Source organism: Marmota flaviventris, chromosome 5 (genome assembly GCF_047511675.1).
Source record: "Marmota flaviventris isolate mMarFla1 chromosome 5, mMarFla1.hap1, whole genome shotgun sequence".
Lineage (NCBI taxonomy): Eukaryota > Metazoa > Chordata > Mammalia > Rodentia > Sciuridae > Marmota > Marmota flaviventris.
This window is the reverse complement of record NC_092502.1, coordinates 7,925,975-7,947,303: the sequence shown is the minus strand read 5'-3', so window position 1 is coordinate 7,947,303 and position 21,329 is coordinate 7,925,975. Positions and strand designations below refer to the sequence as shown.

At 48.5% G+C, this 21,329-nt stretch overlaps 1 protein-coding gene across 4 annotated transcripts in view; it reads left to right on the top strand.

The window, feature by feature from the left end:
- Sfxn1 (sideroflexin 1) overlaps positions 1–20,914 on the top strand; it is a 39,538-nt gene extending 18,624 nt beyond the window's left edge. For 3 of the 4 annotated variants that reach the window (XM_071611979.1, XM_071611980.1, XM_071611981.1), the window contains 10 exons: positions 2,632–2,802; positions 3,971–4,069; positions 5,685–5,760; positions 6,308–6,393; positions 7,302–7,429; positions 9,754–9,803; positions 15,184–15,256; positions 16,062–16,111; positions 16,642–16,689; positions 18,862–20,914. In XM_071611979.1, the coding sequence (XP_071468080.1) occupies positions 2,632–2,802; positions 3,971–4,069; positions 5,685–5,760; positions 6,308–6,393; positions 7,302–7,429; positions 9,754–9,803; positions 15,184–15,256; positions 16,062–16,111; positions 16,642–16,689; positions 18,862–18,891 (811 nt within the window). In that variant the 3' untranslated portion in view covers positions 18,892–20,914. The remainder of the gene's footprint in view (positions 1–2,631; positions 2,803–3,970; positions 4,070–5,684; positions 5,761–6,307; positions 6,394–7,301; positions 7,430–9,753; positions 9,804–15,183; positions 15,257–16,061; positions 16,112–16,641; positions 16,690–18,861) is intronic. The other variant, XM_027938597.2, reaches the window with a different exon arrangement.
- Positions 20,915–21,329: the final 415 nt, after the last annotated feature.

The following is a 21,329-nucleotide window of genomic DNA, read 5'->3' as shown; positions in this document are numbered from 1 at the left end:
CTATGAAGTTTACAAGATAATTGTAAGGTGTTTCTGGAAGAATAAATAATGAGTGTGATTAAGGCATTTTTTAAAAAAAAAGGAAGAATGGGTGAGTTGTCACAGAGCTGGGGCCCTCTGGGAAACTGAGGCAGCACAACGATCCCCTTCAAGCCCCAATCCTTTTGATCCAGTCAAAAAGATTCCAGGCATGTCGCTCAGAAGAACAGGCAATAAAACTTATTGAAAGGATGGAAAAGGCAAAAGGGGACAGTCTCGGGGAGGGAGTGGGTTTTCTCAGAGACAAGAGGGACAGTGTTTCTCCTGCACTCCTGTTTTATTGGGGATCCCAGAGAAGCTTCCAGAGTCCTGCCCAGGCCCACCTCTTGACTTTTGACTGACAGCAGGATGACATCAGATTTTAAGTCCCCACTGCTATGACAACTCTAGGTCATTTGGCCCATGCTGACCAGTTCTAATGGGATTCTTAACTATAAATTGTTACAGACTTTATGGTTAGGAGCAATCCTCATCTCCCTGGGTTCTGGGATTCAGTCTGTGAAAGGGATTACAAAGATCTGCCCATCAGGATAACTTGGGTTCCTCCTTCCAATGTTATTTCGGGCTGCATTTCTCCTGCAGATAACAGGTAGTTTGTTGAGAAATGTTGACAAATCCTGTCCATTTAGGCCAGGCGGGGCTGCAAGTAAATTGCTTCTTGGAATAGAAAGCATGTGGGGGTCAGCCCAGTGGGCCCATTTGATAGAATTATTCCCTTAACCTTGTGTTCCCGCCACTGACATCTTTTTTCCCCTGTCAGAGTTGCAGTTGCTTCAGCAACAATCACGATGGACTGATAAGTTAAGATCGTGGGCATTGGTGTCAGAATATGCAGATAAATGGGAACACAGGAGAAGGTCTAGGAAGCAGACCTGATCTTCAGGAAATCTCAGCCCAGAGCAGGCAGCCACCTGGGAGATAAGGTGAAGCAAGGTTCACAGGTTCACATGTTAAGATACATTTTAAGCAAATGAAAAACTAGTGACAAAAGGGAAATCACTGTTCTGAACTGTGGAAAACACAGGTGGACATCTGCACGACTGTATCACGGTCAATCAGACCTTCTAGGCAGAGCCTCACCTACCCCTCCCTGGCCACATAGGAAAGAATCATCCAGGATGGCAGAAAGCACACCCGGGTTAGTGATCCCCCACATATAAAATACACTTTCAAGTTACTTAAATATCAGCACTGCTGCTGTTGCTGCTGATGATGATCAAGACCGAGACATAGCTGAAGCTTTAACATGGTGCACAGCCTTGGTGTCAGCCACCTTGCACATTCCTCTCTAGGCAATCTCACATGCGGGGTGACTCACTTGCCAGGGAACTGTATGTGCTCCTCATCCTTCACAGAGGAAGAAAGTTCAGCAGTTCAGATGCTCACACCAGGGCAGTGGAATCCTACTTTGTTTTAAAATCAGACAGCAGATGCTGTGCACATTTGTTTCCTGAGATTGCTACAATTTACCACCAGCTAAGTGGCTTAAAACTTCAGAAATTCAGCCTCCAGGTTCAGGTGCTCCCTCTGAAGCCTGGAGGCGAGACGGTGTCCTTGCATCTCCCTAAGTCCTGCTGGCTCCGGGCATGCTTTGCTGGCCTTGAGCTGTGGGTACGGGAGCTCCACCTCCTAAAGCACGTGGCCTCCTGGTATGTTGGCACATGGCCATTCCCTAAGGACCCCATTCATTGGACTTAGCAACCACTGTGATCCAGTAGCATTCATCTTAACTAATTTCATCTACAAAGACCCCATTTCCAAATAAGGTCACATCCTATTGTTCCAGGTGGACATGAAATTTGGGGAAAACACTGTTCAACCCAGTAGAGATGACTAATATCTGTAGGCACAGAAGCATTCATAAAATGTTGTTGAATTTAAAAGGTGGTGTTGAAGCAGCAGGTCTGGTGCCCACCTTTACGTAAACACTCAGCATATGGACCCTGGGAGGGAGACTGAAGCTGCTCACCAGGTTGCATTAAGGCTGCAGTGATTTAATCGCTCTGATGAATTCGTACATTTTCTGAATTTCTGGCAATGGACAGGTATTCCTTTGACAGAGAGAAGAAATAACAAATGATGTGCCTGACATTTCTTTTACACTAAAGAGTCTTCCTAAGCTAGGTTTCCAAATTACAGGTTTAAAATGAATTAGTGTTCTTGATTGCCATAGCTTTTGTCTAATTGGTTAAAATATTTTAGAGTTTGCAAAGTTCAAACTACATTTTTTAATGTCATTTAAAACAAAGAATATTTCAAAGTTGAATACTTCTCTGGTATACAGTTTTTCAAAAAAAATTCAAATTACAGATAATTTCAGATGAATATGTTTGAAGTGTTCATTTTAAGTACTTGTTATCCTTTGTGTTTTTAACGTTTTTACTGACAGGGACTGGGGCGTAGCTCAGTGGTGGAGTGTGCCTGGGTTCAGTCCCCGGCGTCAAAAAGGCATAAATATACAGATAAGTCGGTGCCAGCTGAGAACTAAGCTAGCACCGTCGCGGCAGGCAGTTGTGAGCGTGCCGAGGCCTGTGCGGGTGCCGTGTGGACTTGAAGTGAGCCGCCCCGTGTTATTTGTGGTCCTGTCCCTAGACAAGGAGTTGTCCCTCCGGGTCTTACAGAGAACGAGCTGTGGAGAGCCAAGTACGTGTACGAGTCTGCCTTCCACCCTGACACCGGGGAGAAGATGATCCTGATCGGGCGGATGTCAGCCCAGGTGCCCATGAACATGACCATCACCGGGTGCATGATGACCTTCTACAGGTGAGCCGTGCCCTGCAGCCAGCTGGCTGCCCCTTGTCCAGAGACCCAGGGCGCCTGTGTTGATCAGTGCATTTTAATTCATATAAGAATGGTTTCACTGTGGCACAAGCATTCCGCACCCCTCATGTCTTTTTTTTCAAAGTGTATATTTATATGTAAGTGTCTAAAAAATAAATGCTGTTTCCTAAGTATATAGGTGATGAGTGTGTCAATGAATTTGGTTTAGTTATTCAGAAGGATATCAAACAGCATGTTATACTCTACAAATAAATTCTACAAAAATAAAATTTAAAATGATTAAAAATGAAATAGGGGAGCTAGGCACAGTGATGCAGGCTTATAATCCTGCAGCTCAGGAGGCTGAGGCAGGAGGATGGCAAGTTCAAAGCCAGCCTCAGCAACTTAACGAGGCCCTAAGCAACTTCTCAAGAACCTGTCTCAAAAAAAGAAAAAAAAAAAGGACTAAAGTTGTGGCTCAGTGGTTAAATACCCCTAGGTTCAATCTGTGGTACCAACCAAAGTAAATAAATAAAATAAAATAGGGGTGTTGTTGCACTGGGGAGAAAAATATGTCATTTCATTTCTAGTTCTATTTGGTGTAAACATTTGACCTCTGCTCAGCAGCAAATCTATCTTTAAGAAACACTTTTAAGATCCATTTTACCTTCTCCCTTGCTAAGTAGCATCTCTTTTGTTGTTCAAAGGGAAGTTGAAGTTTTTCCTAAATCTTAGACCCAAAAGAAAATAGAATCTAAGAGCAAATTCTCCTTTTAGCCTACTTATATAAATATGGATATAAAATACCTTATGTAGGTGTAAGCACAGGTGCAGGTCAACCTGGACACATAAATGGACACACAGTAGCACATAGGACTGCAGCTATGAGGTGCCAGGACTGCCCAGCCCAAGAGGAGGAACCTGCCGTTTATGGTCCCTCTGTGTCAGGCTCTCTACAGTTTACCTTCATCGCACAGTAAACCTCTGAGCTTGGCAATGAGAAAACTGATCAGAGGACCAAAGCCACCAAACAGGTCCTGAGCCTGTGGCCTGTGCCTCTGCCCCAGCCTTCCTCTCCGCCCCCTCCTCTTGGCGGTCGCTATGCACACACTGACTCCGGCTGTAGCTGGTCCCAGGTGGAGGTGGTGAGGGGTGGTTTGCTCTGTTACAGGACCACACCAGCTGTCCTGTTCTGGCAGTGGATCAACCAGTCCTTCAATGCCATCGTCAATTACACCAACAGAAGTGGAGATGCCCCTCTCACTATGAGGTAAGCTCGCAGGTTCCGCCTCCTCTTGCTTCCCCAATGCCCATCTGATTAAGTGGTAATACTTTCCTTTTCTTTTTTTTTTTTATTGGTTGTTCAAAACATTACAAAGCTCTTGACATATCATATTTCATACATTTGATTCAAGTGGGTTATGAACTCCCCCATTTTTACCCCGTGTACAGATTGCAGAATCATATTGGTTACACATCCACTTTTTTACATAATGCCATATTAGTAACTGTTGTATAGTAGAGGATAGGAAAGGTAGCAGAATACTTTCCTTTTCAAAAGATGCATTTGTTGGGGTTGGGGTTGTGGCTCAGCTATAGAGCTCTCGCCTAGCATGGGCTAAAGTCTGGGTTCAATCCTCAGTACCACATAAAAATAAATAAAATGAAGATACATTTTTAAAAATGTTGTTTATGCTGTGCAGAAATCTGCATAACATCTTTTAAAGTAGAGTTTCTCCTCCCTCTGGGTCAAAACAGAGGCCCCCTTCCACCTGCCCTCTCTGTCAGTATTCCTGCTGCTAGTAGCACTGGTAGAATGGCATCTCTCATGCACTCTGGAGCTTGGTGCCCCTGTAGAGCACAGGCTGGGGAGCCCTCAGGTCTGACCATTGATAAATGACATGCTCTACTCTCCTAAGTGTGCATGCATCAAAGCCCCCAGCATCAAAATACGGAAGTCAACAGTGTGGCCTCTGCAGAAATCAAGGTGGGTCATGGTGGTGTGACCCTGTGCCTGCTTTGTCTCTGGAGCCCAACAGAAAGCAGAGAGTTCACAAGTTTACCTCCTGTTAGAACAAAGAGAGAAACGAGCTAAAGATAGAGGTTGACAAAAATGTTAGTGTAGCTTGTGTAACACTTGAAAGAAAATGTTTTCCTTTTGGTGGTTCAAAATTACCTTTGAAAGCCCACAGTTCCATTCTGCTCTCATCCAGTGGATACTGAAATCTGCAACCCAGCAGTGTCCGTCCCCACTAAGAGCCAGCTGCTTGCCCTCTGTCTGGGGTGAGCCCATGCGTTGTGGTATTTTGTCCACCAAGGCAGTGTTGGAAGAATGGCAGCGCTGCGTCCTGCTTCCTGTGTGTGTGTGTGTGAATGTGAGGGAAGTGTCTCTGCGGTTAGCGCCTGGCCGCAGCGTTTGCCCACCCTGGCCACTGGGCTGGCCCACCCCGGCGCGCCCTGCTCTCAGCACCAGGAGACTTATGTGCTGTCTGCCATCTGGGATTGTCTCTGTGAAGAAGCTTGTTCTTGGGGCTATTATAGTCCACTATTCAAGGACTTCTCTTGGCTTCCTCTTTGAATAATGGTGAAGAGCATCATCTTGTGGACTCCCGGTTTTTTTATCATGCTCTTCTCTCCCCATGTTTCTTCAAATCAAGTGCCAGTTTCTCTTCTTTTTAAAAAAATAAATCAAGTATATATATATATATATATATATTTAGTTGGACACAATACCTTTATTTTATTTATTTATTTTTATGTGGTGCTGAGGATCAAACCCAGGGCCTCACACGTCCTGGGCGAGTGCTCTACCACAGAGCCCCAGGCCCAAGTGCCAGTTTCTTGACAGCACTTGTCATTTATGTGATCTCCTTTTTCCTTTTCAGTGAGTTGGGAACAGCTTATGTTTCTGCAACCACGGGGGCTGTGGCCACAGCACTGGGGCTGAACGCGCTGACCAAGGTACTCAGGCTGCCATCTGGTGGCAGAGCGGGGCAGTGCAGTCTCACCTCTCTGGCCCCAGTCTCCTGGTGTTTCTCAGGAATGTCCTGGTCCTGGCTTTGTTGTTCCACTTTTATCTGCAGCTGCATGCTTTATTATATCCCCTGTGAGTGTGGAAGGGCTATCACCAATGGCACCAGTCAGGACGATCAGCTGTGCCTGGCCCTGTGCACTAACCTCTGAGTGCCCCATCCTGGCAGTCCCTGAGTCTGTGTGGTGGCCGCGGGCCTCTGAAGAGCTGAAGGAGGCAGTATCTGAACTCAAACATTGGGACTTTGGGACTCCAGAGCCCACGTGCCTTCAGCTACACCAAGCTGCTGATGTGCCCCAGGGGTGTGCATTGTCCCAGTGTGCCCATGCCAGGAAAGCAAAAACTCCCCAAGGAAACCACCTTAAGGTGCTGTTGGCTGTGTGTCTGCATGCCCGGGGCTCACAGCATGTCTGGGAGGGTCTGAGAGCCCACCTGGCCACAGGAGGGGAACTGACGCTGCCGGTCACCTTCCTGCAGCACGTGTCGCCACTCATAGGACGCTTCGTGCCCTTTGCTGCCGTGGCTGCTGCCAATTGTATTAACATCCCGCTGATGCGTCAAAGGTAAGGCCGGCCTTCACTCCCAGAGGACTGCACTGGCAGGACATCTCTTGTAATAATGGGCTTCACTGAAATTTCCCAAAATATATTTTTACTGTACAGATAAAATTAAGCGTGATCTGGAATGTGCCTCAAAGTATTCCAGGCTTGGGGTGAGGGTAGGTGCATGGGGCAGTACACCTGGCCGTGGGCTGCCAGTTGCCAGAGCAGGCTGGTGAGAGCCTGGGCTGAGGCTAGCTCAGCCACTCTCTGTAACCAAGGTCTTAGGACATGGCTCAAGCTGTTGCTGAGCTGAGGTTGGGTTAGACGAAGAAGGTCTATGCAGGAGAAGCTGACTCTCCAAATAGGTTCCCTTTTTTCCCTTGGGGCTTTCTTTTGGAGCTTAAATATTAATATGTACTTTTGAAGGTATTTTTTTAGAATTGGCAAAAATTAATGGAGAAGAAAGAAGGAGAAAAAGTATTTTGGAATGGAAAAAGAAAAACAGGGTAACAGTAGGAGTTCTAGTGTTAGTGCCTCGTCTTGCCTCTCCAGTAGAGCTGTGGTCTAGACTGTGTCCATGCAGCTAGTCGACTCCATGCCTTGCCTTATATCTGCCCCTGGTTTGGAAAGTTGCTCAGTACTGTACGTGAGCATGGAAATCAGCCTTATCCTCAAGTTAGCACATCTAGTCTTCAGAGCATATTGTTATTGGAAAGGGTACACCTTTTTAAAGTATGGTAGTGTTATTTTCCCTTTGTCTGTCAGAGGGGACTGAACCTGTTCATGGCATTTAAAAATACATTTGTCAGTGCCAAAAGTGACGCCTGAGTGGGCTCTGGATGCAGCAGGGTTGATCTTGTCAGCGAACGCTGTCCTGGGTACTGCAGGAGGGCACGCGTGGGCACCTTTGCTTATGTTTGGTTCTGCAGGGAGCTCAAAGCTGGCATTCCAGTCACCGATGACAACGGGAACCGCTTGGGCGAGTCAGCGAATGCGGCACAGCAGGCCATCTCCCAGGTGGTCGTCTCCAGGATTCTCATGGCGGCCCCCGGCATGGGTTAGTGGACCTGCGTCTCCGTCGTCCCTTCATTCACCCCATCCTTCATTCACCCCATACGTGGAGGCTCGGGGAGACTTCTCATGTCCCAGCTACAGCAAGGCAGTGTAAAGTCACTCTCCTGTGGGAAAGTTGCCTCTGGTGGCAACTGCAGAAAATAACAACTAAATAAACACCTAGTGCAGGGGTATTCCTTATCCCAAAGGCTGGGGACCAACTGTGTTCCAGATTTAGGATTTCTTTGAATTTGGCAAATATTTGCCTACATAAAATGAGTATATAACGAGCTGTCTTGGGGATAAGATGTTTACTTGTCTAAACATGGAATTTACTCATATGCACATGCTCTAAAGATTTTGTGCAATATTTTTAATAATTTTGTGCATCAAAGTTTGTATAACACTTGGGTGTTTGGACCATGTGACATAGTGCAAGTGGTGAGGATTTGAAGAGAAGGAATTTGATCTGTGTAAATCTTAGAATTCCCAAAACTTAATGGAGACAAATAAATTCTCCTGAAGATTCATCTGTAGCCATTGGAAACCCTGGGAACACAGAATATGTGGGAATGCTTAGAACAGCTGTTAGTGTGTGCCAAGTGACTATTTCCTCTCTAGGGCTTGGAGCTAGTGTGACCACAAAGCCGGCACTGTGTTTAGTTCCTCTGAGTGTCCTGCTCATCGTAAGGTGGCTGGAAGCTGCCTTGAGACAGGAATCCTAGAGAAGGTTCCCAGACTCACTCAGTCTTTGAAAGAAATGAAACAAAACAGAAATTCGTGTGTTTAATTTTATCACTTAAGCTGCATGCGAAGAGCACTTGGCTATAAGAGGAAGCTCTCAGATGAAGCCTACCTAATCAGCTACTGTCAGGCTTTCCCACCACGCCTGCGGCTGTTTCTAAATTCCTTCTGTCACTGTGGATGCTCTTCGGCAGCCAAGTAGGACTAGGCAGCAAAAGTCAGGGAGAGTGTGTGAAGGCCGCCTGAGCACAGCCACACACCCTGCACCCCTCATGAGCCCGCAGAGAGGACGCATCTGCATGGACCATGGCAGGATTTTACCTTTGTCGTTGTTCCTTAAGCAATTCAGCATGACAGCTGTTCACAGAGATGGACATGGTACCAGGCGGCACATGTAATCTCGAGGTGACCTTAAGTACACAGGAGGAGGTGGGAAGGTCACTTGCATGGACGCCAACCTTCTCCAGGGGACCTGCACATCCAGGGTTTGGGCACCCCCGGGGTCCCCCACAACCCTGAGGGCCAGGGCCAGCTGTGTTTGCCTTCCAGCTGACTGGGAAAGTCGGCCTCATCTGATTGCACACAGGCACCTCCGCTGCCATGTGGGGACACCGGGTGTTCTGTGGGCCGCCCAGGAGGCCACAGTGTGAACTCCAGGCCTAGAGCCCAGAGCCAGACCCTGTTGCTACCTGTGAGGAGGCCACAGAGCTCCCTGGACACGCCTGCTGAGCCCTGGCTCCCGCGGTTTTGGGAACCAAATGGCCACTCCCACTTATGGTCCTCGCTTGCTCTGGGTTTAGGCTTTTCCCCTGTAAGTCCTAACGAAGTTCATTTCCAGCAACTTGGTTATTGTAAACACTGATCTCCAGGAAAGAAACCCAGGATTTCTGTCAGCTGCATTGAAACAGCTGGTGTGACCTTAAATACGTGGATAGCTATGAGCTAATGAGCCAGTGCTGCCACCCAGGTCCCAGATGTCGCCCCTGCACCCGAGGTCTAGTCATGGCCACCAGTTTAACATAATGCCCACTGTTTGATAGACAGGAGAACAGAACACAGAGGCCCAGAGAAATCAGGCAGCCTTACCAAGGTCACCCAGCTCACAGGTAGCCCACCCAGCCCATATTAAAGCAACTTCTGCATGATTCTGGTCAGGATCCCTCAGCTGTCCTGCATGCATGGTGGACGCTCAAGGAAGGCTGTGGGGGAATCATTCCTGATGCCCATGCTGTTGCCTTTTAAAAGCTCAGTGTAGAATTCCTTTCAAGGTTATAGACCTTTCTGGCTGGCAGAGAGCATTATGTTATTTTGCGAACTTCTGCAATTTTATAAATTTAAGTTTATTTATCTTATGATTATTGGTTTAATTGGACAGATGCATGCGACATACAGTCTTTTGATGCATGCACAGTGGGCCATCATCAACAAATTTGAATTTAATAAAGAATCACTACAAATAGTTTTCACCCTGCCAATGTAAAAACAGCCCAAGTGACATAAGCCTTCTGTCGAATTTTTGAAAAAACAAATTGAGCCGAAAACAGTCATTCAGTCGAGCTTTCTGTGCTCTGTGCTTTCTCCCAGCCATCCCTCCGTTTATCATGAACACTCTGGAGAAGAAGGCCTTCCTGAAGGTGAGTGCCGGCTGCTGCCCTTCCTCAGCTCCCCCCCACACACACACACACAGAATGTCTCCTGCCCCAGCAGCAGGTAAGGAACAGGAAGGTCCATGTCTCTTGGGCACTTATGTAAACGCGGTGATGTTGCTGGGGACATTCCATTCTGACCTCAGATGTCTGGGGCAGTGTTCCTAAATGAAGAGCACTGCCACTGAGAGGGTCCTGGGGGCTGCATGCCAGGTCACCTGTTGTGTCCCAGCTATGTGAAACGAGTAGACGGCGTGAGTTTGGATTATGTCCATAGGTCCCTGTCGTTAGTGTCAGGAATGAAGATGTAATTTGGGGAACTGGACTTAGACCCCGCTGTGTATAGATGATTCATTATCTATCAGCTATGTGCCCTGAAGGCCTGTCACAGATTGAAACTGAAGCTGTAACTGGGACGTCTCGGCCCACGACCAGCGTCCTTCCTGGATTGCGCGCTGTGCCATGCAGGGTGAGCACCACTTTGATCCACCTCAGTTTCCCAGTTCTTAGACGAGTAGGGTATGTTGTGTTGGGAAGCTGGTGTGGCTGGACCTGCCTGGAACAGTGGCCCAGGTCCTCACTGCGAGGGCAGGTGTGCTGTGGTGAATACGGCAGGTCCCATGGGGTGAGCTCTTCTGAGTCTTAGCAGCAAACCTGTAACTGCAAGGGCCACTGTGAAGCTCTGGAGAGAGGCCACCGCTCACAGACCAAACCTCCTGTGTGAGGTCAGGGGCGTGTTCCTGGATCTCACTCTGGGGGTCCCAGTGGGGAAACTGAGGGAAGCAGTAGGTGAGCACTTTCTCTTCAAGTCCATGCTTTGAAAAATAAGCCAAGAAAATAATGCTGTGGAAAAACAGTGCTAGTGAGCACCTCACTTGACAGACACTCCCAGACCATTGCCCATGGATGCCCCGAGCCCACATCCGGGACCCCCTCCCCAGCACTCCTCTCCTGTTCCTGAGAGCCTTGGAGACATGGAGCATCGTGGTCCCCACACTGTAGTTTGTGGAACCGCTAGCCCTGGGAGTCTTACATAATAGCGTGCACGGTGCCACAGAGAACAGTCGCTCTGCAGTGACGAACTGTCTCTGCTCCTTGTACGGCTCCCAGAGGAAGTCCACAGACCTTGCACTGCCCCAGGAAGCTGACCGGCAAAAATCCGAGTCCCATCCGTCTCCTTTGTAGGTTTCTGACAACCTTAATCACTAGATGAACAGGAATACCAACAGCTCCACCTATACTCAAGCAGCAATCTCCTGAAACAGCAGTCACCTGTCTCTGGTGTTATTTTCCATGATTTTAGCTACCTGTAGTCAACTGTGGTCCAAAAACACTAAATGGAAAATTCCAGATATAAACAACTCATGAGTTATAAGTTGTACGCCCTTCTGGGCAGTGTCAGCCCTGGGTCCAGCATATCCACTCTGCTCCCACGACCCGCCCAGTAACCTCAGCAGCCATCTTGGTCATTAAATCAACAGTCATGGTACCACAGTGCTTGTGTTAAGTAACCCCTAATTTGCTTAATGGCCCTGAAGCACAGAGCAGTGACTCTGGCGACTGGATCACAGTGTATTGTTATGTGGTTGTTCTATTTTGTTATTAGTTATCACTGTCGATCTCTTAATGTGCCTAACTCAGAAATCAGACTGCCCCATGGGTGTGTCTGAACTGTCCCACAGGAGAAGCGAGCATGTTGTGTGTGGGGTTCCATCCCACCCAACATTGCAGGCGCCCACTGAGGTCAGGAGGGTCCCTGTGGATAAGGGGGACTGTGTGCACACCAGATTGTAACTGTGGGCTCATTTCACATTCTTCTTTGACAAATTTGTATTTTGAAGATTCATAAAAAAGTTTTGCTGAAATCTCTTTCTGGTGCCAAGATTGGGAATGATTAATGGTTTAAAGCTCCCAAAGGATTCATTTATAGGCTAGGACAACACTTGTCTAAGCACTACCCATGATATGGTCAGCTGGAATCCATCAGGTTTGACATCCTCATGATTTAAGAAACCTGAGAAAACGTCCATCTGACCATCTCTGCTTGACTTAGAAGAGGTGGTTCAGACTTCGAGGGAGAAAAAGTTTTAAAATGAACGCAAACCAGGGACATCGATATGGTTTTTCAAACAGTAGAGTAACAGCTGCCGCATCCGATGGTCACCCCTCTGATGCCCTGGGTTGTTGTCTGCTCTCTGGATCCTGGAAGTCCCTAGGTCTGCAGTATGCGGACCCAAGCAACTTTTGATCCCTTAACTCATCAGTATCGACATGGATGACTTTAGAAGCAGCAGGGAATCAAAAGGCACACTTAATAAAGCAGATTTCTTCTCCTGCCACATTTAAGAGAAATCACACTTTGCAAGCAAGACAGATTTCCAGCTGTGTGAAAAACTTGGGAATTGCCATCTTGTTTTGTTTGTGTGGCATTAAAGTAACAGCTTTTGCAAGACCAGAGTGGGAAAGGTGGTCTAACCAGTACTCTTACCAGGCCACCATCGTCAAGAGTTTTGCAGGTGACGTGGAAGTCAGTTTGGAGGTCACCTTCCGTGGCAGCATCCTCAGCATGTAAGCTTTTCCTGCCCCTTTGTCTCAGCCTCTCAAATGCCCCCAACATCCAGTTGGCAGGGCACCTTAACAGGTTGGCTGTGGAGTCGAGGCTAAGAATCTTATCAGCTGCCACCACCAGCGGGTCATTATTCGGCCGAGTTTGGCTCCAGCCAGTGGACCCTAAGTATCCTCTAGCCGCTGACATGTGCCTGGCCATGGCTGGAAGTCCAGAAGTTCTATGGGTCTGCATTTCTGTCCACACTGACGCTGAACAGCTAGTCCCTGGGGAGACTCGCTTCCTCCTCCCACCTGAGGTGGGAGTCACTGTGGCTACGTCCTGGTGTTTTCTCACGTGGGAGGACCTACCAAATGACACCTGCATCCCAGGCCACTGTGGCCACACTGTTCAATCCTTTGCAAAAGTAGAAAGATGAATAAATACTGTTCTCCCTACCCCTGTAATGTGTGGTTTAGCTGAGCTGTCATCATAACTTGAAAGGGTGCACCTTACTCACTCTTTCCACGGAGCCCCTGCCCGCCCCACCCCCACGCTGAAGTTTTTGGAGTGCTATGGCAAGGTGTAAGAGAGAGGCTGTCCAAATAGCCCAGGGGTCTGCCTGAGCCCCTCCCTGGCCACAGGAGGTCTGGTGGCTGCTGTACTTCAGATTCCAGTGGAAGAAGTGGCTTTGAAAAAGTAACGGCCAAGCGCAGCGGGGTCCCTCACACCCCACCACTCCCAGGTCAGTGGCACCTTGCAGGTAAATGCTGCATTTTGCCCAGGTAGAGGTGAGGCTGGGACTCGCTGGATATGGGCCATTTCTGAAACATTTGCAGAGGGAGAAAAAGTTTTAAAATGAACGCAAACCAGGGACATCAATATGATTTTTCAAACAGTAGAATAACAGCTGCCGCATTTGCAGAGCTGGTTTTATCCATGTCCACACTTCTCGGTGTGCAGAGCATTTTCACACCCTGCTTGGAAAAGAGGGCTTCACTGCACACCTTTTATAAGACTCAGAGCTCACTCCTGTGGCGGGACACCCTGCCCCTGCCGCAGAGTCTGCCTGGGTCTGGCTCCCACGCCAGGTGCGCCTCCTCTGCAAGGACACACTGATCTGGGCTTTTGCCTCGCGCATGACCACCCTCCTCTGCAGACTCCAACTAACTGAGCAATCCGGGCTTTTTAAACGACAGTGCGTGGGGAGCAAGTGCATGAGTCATCCTCCCTACGCTCCATCTTTCCCCAAGTGGAGCACTGGGAAGAGGCGCCCAGGATGGGCAGGTGACTCATGGAAAATTTTACAGCTACCAAGAAGTCCACTGACTAAAATCATGGTGCTTTTGTAAACAGTTTTCTAGAAGAACGGGCCCTGTTGTCACTTTTAACGTAGGTCACTCTTGCTGACACTCTCATTGGGGATAAAATTGGTATAGTTTGGGTCCTATAATAGTTCTTGTTCCTTTTAAATGTGATTCTTTTCTGTTCCCTTTAATAACGACCAATGGCTTTTCAGGACTGTACTGATTGATGGTGGTGTTTGTTTCTTCATTCTTGGTCACTGTTTATTCATTAGCCCTCTCCTGAGTGCCCATCGGATACCAAGCAATGTGGTAGGAGCCTGAGTCACAGAAGCAGGGCACAAGCCCCACTCTCAGGAGCAGACAGCATGGTAGAGGAAAGGGGCCCAGGACAAAAGGTTACCATGCACGGTAACTATAGCATGGAGCATAGAGGAACTGTTACCCAGCTGAGGCAGGTGGGCAATCACCTACACAGGACCAGCCATACATGTGGTCTACACAAGCTTCCTGAGGACACAGCACGACACCTGGTAGGAGAGCTGTGACATTTTAGGTTGGCAGGGATATTGGCAATATGTGGGGAATAGACCCATGTACAAAAATAAGCCCTCAATGTTTATAGAAAACAAATATAAAAGTTGTGATCATAAAAGTACTGGAAGAAAATATGGAGCACTGATTAGCAAAGATCTCTTCTTAAACAACACCCAAAATTCAAGCCCAGTCAAGAAATAAAATGATAAATTTTTGCCTTCATCAAATTTTTAAAATTCCGCTCTTCAAAAACTGTACAGGAAAAAAAAAACAAGAAACAGACTGGGAGGAAATTTTTGCAGCCAGAATGCATGAAGAACTCCGTCAATGCTCACTCGGGAAACAAACCAGCAGCCAGGCACAGGGCTCACACCTAAACCCCAGCAGCTTAGGAGACTGAGGCAGGAGGATCATAAATTCGAGGTCAACCTGGGCAACTTGGTGTTTCAAAAAAGCGGTGGGGGCCTGGGAGTGTAGCTTGGGGGTAAAAGCAACCCCAGGTTCAACCACCAGTCCAAAGGGAAAAAAAAGTCCAAAGAAAAAAGTGCTTTTAGTCATTGCAGTAATTAAAATCAAGACCACATGAGCTAATGGAGATGCCTGTTGGAAGGGCTTCCACCCATTGTCAAGGCTGTGTGCCCGCCCAGGTGTCACATGTCTAGGGACATCTGGGTGAGATTCGCCACCTCCTCACGGGAACCCTGCATCAGACAGTCCTGTGCTATAGGAGGACATTTCTGTCTGTGATGGGCCACGGGGATGACGGCAGTCCCATGGGGTTATGCCACCTGGTGGTGTGGCAGCCGCTTGGGTTTGCATGCTCTGTGCTGTTGGCATAAAGACAGAGCTGATGAGGACACACTCCCCAGGACACAGCCACCTTCAGTGGCACCTGCTCTGTCCTTTCTGTCTGAAGGCGGGGGTTCTGCATAGCCTGCGTGGATCCGTCTCCTCTTGATGACATTTCTCCCTTTCTCTCCAGTCCCTGCCCTTCTCCCTTTACTTTGACCCTCCTGCTGTTCCTCTTCGCTGGAGGAGTCTCCGTGGGGACCAGGGTACGCCTCCCTGCCGCATGCTTGTGCTGGCCCTTCTCTGTGGCTGCGGGTCTCGACCCCCTCAGGCTTGGTTGCCGCCTCCCGGCCTCCGGGGCATAACCTGTGTGTCCTGCTCTTTGCCTTCGTTCTTGGTGCTGCTCCTTTTTTGAAGACTAAAGATCTAACAACGTTTGTATTTCACTAAAAAGGAAGTGACTGGTAACGAATTTTATACCAGACAGAGTTTTGGCCATACTGACAGCAACTAAAACCGAGAGCGGAAGGTGCGAGGGCCGCTGGCTGGTGGTGCTTGCTAGTCTCTGCCCTGCCCCGGGCACTTCTGGGTGCTCTCTGAAGGTCTAGGTGCTCCCCGAGGTCCTCTGGTGCCTCTTCGGCCACACACTTTGAGAAGCACGAGGATGCCTGTTTTTCATCCTGGCAAGGACACTGAAGCTCAGGGCCTGGGAGCCGCCTGCCTTCTCCCCACCTCCAGTAGCTGGCCGGAAGGGAGCACATCAGGCAGTACAGTCTCCCCAGCCAGGAGGTCAATCATAATTAGGTGGTAGCTGTTTACCTATGTCCCCTGTGCAGTAAGCAGCCCTTGGGCTGCGCGTCCCGGGAAAAGGAACTGCAAGCCCCTGGACTGTGCACCTGTGTTCCCAACAGACCACGGGGCCACCCGAAGTCAATACTAATGCACGCACTTCCCGAGCCGACTAACCGCTCTGCATCTGGGTCCCGTGCTGTGAGAGCGTCCCTCTGGCTATGGGCAGGCGCGCTCTCTGGGGCCTCTCAGAAGCACTCACGGTCTTATGTCTCTCCACAGAGGTTCCCGTGGCTGAGCGCACCCATCCAAGTTGGCCTCGTGGGCTTCTGGTGAGGAGGAGATACATTTCAAAAAAACGAATTTGGTTTTTAATTGTGCATGTGTCTGTGGGGAGCAGTGTGATAATTCATACCCATGTGCCATGAGTGGTGATCAGCCAGGGTAGTTAGCATAGAGATTTCTTTTAGATAATCGATTTCTTTTTAAAAAAATAAAGACATCACCTATGAAGGTAAGAGAAAGGGTGGACACAGGGGGACAGAGCTTTGGAGAGGAGACCACCCCAGAACCTCCGGAACTCATGGAAGAGAAGTAAGCTGCTTCTACAGAAATCCACAGTCATTGGGGCGACTGGGGGACCTTCTTAAATCCTGTTATCTCTTTGGGTTTTAGTTTGATTCCTTTTGCTTCGTTATTTTGGCAATTCAGGTAATAAAATATATGTGAACAGGACATTTTTTTGTAAGGTCATCTAATGTTTTAAAGAAAGAAAGGGGTTTGTTACAAAAATAAAAGAAAAGAAGAATCTGAGAAGCTGACCATTTCAAAACTCTGATTTCTCTCTCTCTCTTTTTTTAAGCTTGGTGTTTGCCACGCCCCTGTGCTGTGCCCTGTTTCCTCAGAAAAGGTCTGTCTCTGTTGTTCGGGATGATTGTGAGTCCTAATCCTAGAGGCCAGTGGGAGACAAGGCTGGTGTTCCACTTTGCGGATGAGGGCATTGAGACTCATGGAAATAGTGAGGCCAAGGGCTCCCGGAGGAGAGACGGGCACCCCCGCCACCCCAGCCTAGCTGCCAAGCCCTCTCCAGCTCTTTTCCACCCCCTACTGTTGAGTCTGGAAAATGTGCCAATGTTTTATAAGAGTCAGGTTAACTTTGCAGATTTGCTTTCATCAAATGCAAGTGTGGTTCACTGGGGTCCATCCATGGGCCAGGGCAGCTGTAGACCAGGCACGGGACTTCAGCCCCAGCCGGGCGTATGCGCTTGGCTGGGGAGTTTCTGTGCTTGCTTTACATCCCTCCTTCCCGCTTGGTGTTTTCCTTAAAAGCTTGTTGGGCGTGTGCCTTTATCACAAGCTGCGCTTGGGTCTGCTGTGATGTAAGTCAGAATTGGCTGGTGCAGGATCAGCTGCATGTGCGCCCGGGCCTCCCCTTCAGCTCACGCCAAGGCTCGAGGCTCTGCTCTGGGGTGTGCCTCCGTGCCCACACCCCTTGCCTTTGCCTTGCTCTTTCCTTCATGGCCAGCAGGTCCTTCCTGCCCTGGCCTTGCAAGGTAGGTTTGGGGCGACCTTGGAAGGAACTTCCTCAGGGTCCCCCCACCACACAGATGCCACCTTTTGCCTGCTCTTCCTCTGTCCTTGACCCAGGTTGTGGGTAGAGGTTTAATTCTCACAGCAGGGAACTCATCACCCTAATATCCAGAGAGGCACGCTTTGTAGAGGGTGCCTCAGACTGTTCTGGAAACCAGGGCAGAGGAAGTTCCTCATCTCTACCTGGGAGATTCATGCCCCATCCGTTGCACAAACCCCCAAATCTGGGGCTCAACCTGAGAATCGTTCGTTTCTCTGGTAGATGGCACATGTGCACCAGTGGCCATCGGCTGCCGTCACACGCAGGGGCTGGGACGTACTATGTGTGAATAATAAAGAGGGACCCAGGAGCCTTGAGAACAGCAGTGTCTGTAGTTCTGAGATCGGAGGGATTCCAGATGTAGAACCCCACCTATCCTTGGTTTTGCTGGGTTCCTCCCAACATTTAAACTCCAGTTAGAAGTGAGAAGTTTTCCACAGCCACTCACGTCCCAGGGTCCGGCTCTCCAAGACCACATGGTCTATACCTGAGAATCATTGTCACTGACAAGGTTACTCACAGTCCCATCGTGTGCAAAATAGCCACTGTGGAGTTTTTTACCAAGTTTTCTTTTCTATATTCACAATTTTTCTTTTACTCTTTTTACATATTTTCATACAAATTCATATCCTGACTCTTCAGCTTATGTGTTACCACATCTCAAATACGTATATGTAAAATAAATAAAGCTTAATATATTTGCTGCTGTAATGCATTCAAATCACCCCTGCCTTCCTGCCCTGTTATTGGGGATTGAACCCAGGGCCTGGTACATACTAGGCAAGTGCTCTCCACTGAGCCACATCCCAGGCCCCCTTTTTTTATTCTACATTGAGACAGGGTCTTGGCTAAGTTGCTGAGGCTGGCCTTGAACTTGTGATCCTCCTGCCTAAGCCTCCCAAGTAGCTGGGATCACAGGCGTGGCCACTGCCCCCCACTGTGTGTTTTTTCTCTCCTTTCCTTTTTTCTTTTTTTTTCCTTCTGGTACATTTTGGTATTCCCTGAAGTTTTGCGGGAATGGGTGTTGTGGCGCAGTAGACAGAGTTGTGCTAGCACACGCATGTATTTGGTATTGGACACCTGCCGAGTGCTCACGTCTTTCTGTCAGTGGTGAATTTCCATTGTTTTCCTGGGGGGGGGGGTGGTGGCATGGCCACACGGTGCTTCCCCGACACAGAAGGCCTGAGTGTCACCTCTGCATACTTCCACAGATTGCTCAGCCCTTAGCAATAGCAGAGGTTAAGGAGTGAGGTGTTGGGAGTTGTGTTTCTGTGATCGTTAGTGACCGTCCATCTTGTGGAAGGTGCTGGACTTGGATTTTGCAGCCTTGGGAGGACTGTTTTGCTGCACCAGCCCTGGGTCTCCAGACCTGTGTCCTCCTCTCCCCACTTCTTCTAGTTCTGTCTCACACTTTGGCCCCCAAAGTAACCGTGTCCTTTCTCCCCCTCCCAGTTCCATGAGCGTGACAGGCTTGGAGGCTGAGCTGCGAGCCAAGATCCAAGAGAGCCATCCTGAGCTGCAGCGCGTGTACTTCAACAAGGGACTGTAAAGTAGGGACGGAAACCTCGACAGCTGATCCTGCCCGCTGCAAGCCCTGTGTAGCCGTGTCGTGAGGAAGGTCCGGTCAGCCGGGGTTCCGGCTTCTCCAAACTCCACGTTAGCCTTTTAGAATAAAGCTGCTGCTGAGGCCGCTGCCTGTGGTGCGGGCCAGTGGCCTGACACCTGTTGGCTCCCTCATGTTTCAATGATGATGACTTAGAGAACACCCCCCTGTAGCTTTCACAGTGACTGCTTCTCAAAGACAATACCCCACCCTGTGCCAAGGGTTTTTAAAAGGTACTGCTAGGCATAGAGTAGGCACTTAGGATAGGCTTGGTAGATAGATGCTCAGTCGGCGCAAAGGTGATCCAAAGCATCAAGTGTCATTACCACTCTGCTTCCATCCAGGAGATCCCAGCAGTGACCTGGGAAGGCAGAAGTCCCAGGCAGAGCATAGACATTCACCCTCAGTACTAAGGGAGCACTGCTTCCTTCCTGTGTGGCTAGAGGGCAAGGGTGAAGTAGGTGGTGCAGATCTTGGAACTTTAGGTAAAGGCTCCTTCACAGACTCCGGAAGTAGAGCCCCAGGCCGGGCATCTCACCCCCACCACCGACAGTTAAGCACATCCATATTGTCGGTGCATTTTCTTTATTGGATTTTATTCTTATAAACATGTTGATCTTACTTTGCAGTTGTTGGCTTTATATTCAGTTATTTCCATCATATGATCAAGCAGCTTAACTATAGCAAATGTCTCATTTTGGAAGTGTGTTCTGTGCCTGGGCTATGTGACGGCATGAATCTGGTTGGCTGGTTTCCTAGAAGTGACAGTCCCCTTCCCTGCGTGGCTCACCCTGCCATCCTTGTAGACCTCTGTGGCTTTCAGAAGGATACAGAGTTAACATGTGCATAAATCAGTAACTGTGAGTTTTACTTGACTATGGTACCTACATTCCTTCCTGTTTGAAAAGGCTGGACCGCGGGCTGCTGTATACATCACGGTAGTGATTTCCATCATTCCCATCGAGTCTGTAATGTAACCGATGATTTCCAGTCTGTAGATGTTCACCAAGGCACCTGTTCATCGATGTACTTCAATGTCATTGTAATTCAGAGATTTGTAAGTGTAAAAAATATTTAGAAACTATTTACTTTTGATGGACCCTTTCTCCTGACAGTGTGTGCAAACAGTTTCTTGATAAAGAAAAGCTGCGGTGCCTTGTGTCTGTGTTCCTCTTTTCTCTGAAAGGGTGAGCAGATCCGAAGCTCTGACTTCCCTGGAGCTGCTAGAATCTCCTGCTTGAGGACTTGCTGTCGCAGCAGAACGCTTCCCCATGGCGTTCTGGCCTTGGGCAGACTTTGCAACTGTCGATGCTTCTCTCTCAAAAGCAACAAAAAGCCTGAGATTCCAGGCAGATCTCCGTGCCATGAAAGCGCTGTTGGTAAGAAGCCGGGGCCTCCAGGCTGTGCCCGCTCCTCTCAGTCCACCCCCCAGCTAGCCCGGGGCCGGCAGAGCCTGCACTCTGTGACAGTCCAGCGACCGGCTGGAAGCCTGCTGGCTCCCGAGAACGGGCACACACTGGGGGGACACGGCCAAACCACTGGGGAGCGGCACCACAAAGCTGAGGCTTGTCCTTTTAAACCTGGATATTGAGGCTTCAGACTCTTAATGCTTCTATGTAGAAATATTAACTGTATGGTTTAATCACATTTTATAAAAAAAGAACAAAGGAACCCATCTTTTAGGAATACCTTTTCTGAAGGAAACAATCCACATGAAGTGCAATAAGCTTATTATGGTAAACAGTTAATTTCCGTGGACAAGGTGTAGAGTCAGGATGGTGAGCTGTCACCGACTGGCAGATACCGTTTCAGTGTTAGCCCAGCGTCTTGCCCGTGTTGGAGTCAATGTATTATTTCAGTTCAACTGATCGAAATGTTAAATAAACTCAGAATGAAAATAAATTCTCTCTTTTATTTGTACACAGAGGACAAGACAATTTGTGTGTCATAGTGGCTGCTACCTTCCATCCAGACTTAATAATTGTGGTTCCATTAGGAACTCCTAATGAAAAAATATTCCTATTACCCCTTCAAGAGAAATATATTCCTATTTGGACTCCCAGTGTCCCACCTTCCTGAACCCCACATATGGTCAACCGCCTTATCCTCAGGGGGCAATTCCCAGGAGCCCCAGTGGTTCTGAGCCTCAGGTAGGCAGTTTGGTTGCTGCTGTGTTGTTTTTTCCTGACACATTCATACCTACGATGAAGTTTAATCCATAAATCAGGCCCAGTAAGAGATCAACAGTCACGAGTAATAACAACGAACAATTACAACAAGATGTCATAAAAGTTATTAAAACCTATGAGTGGTTTAT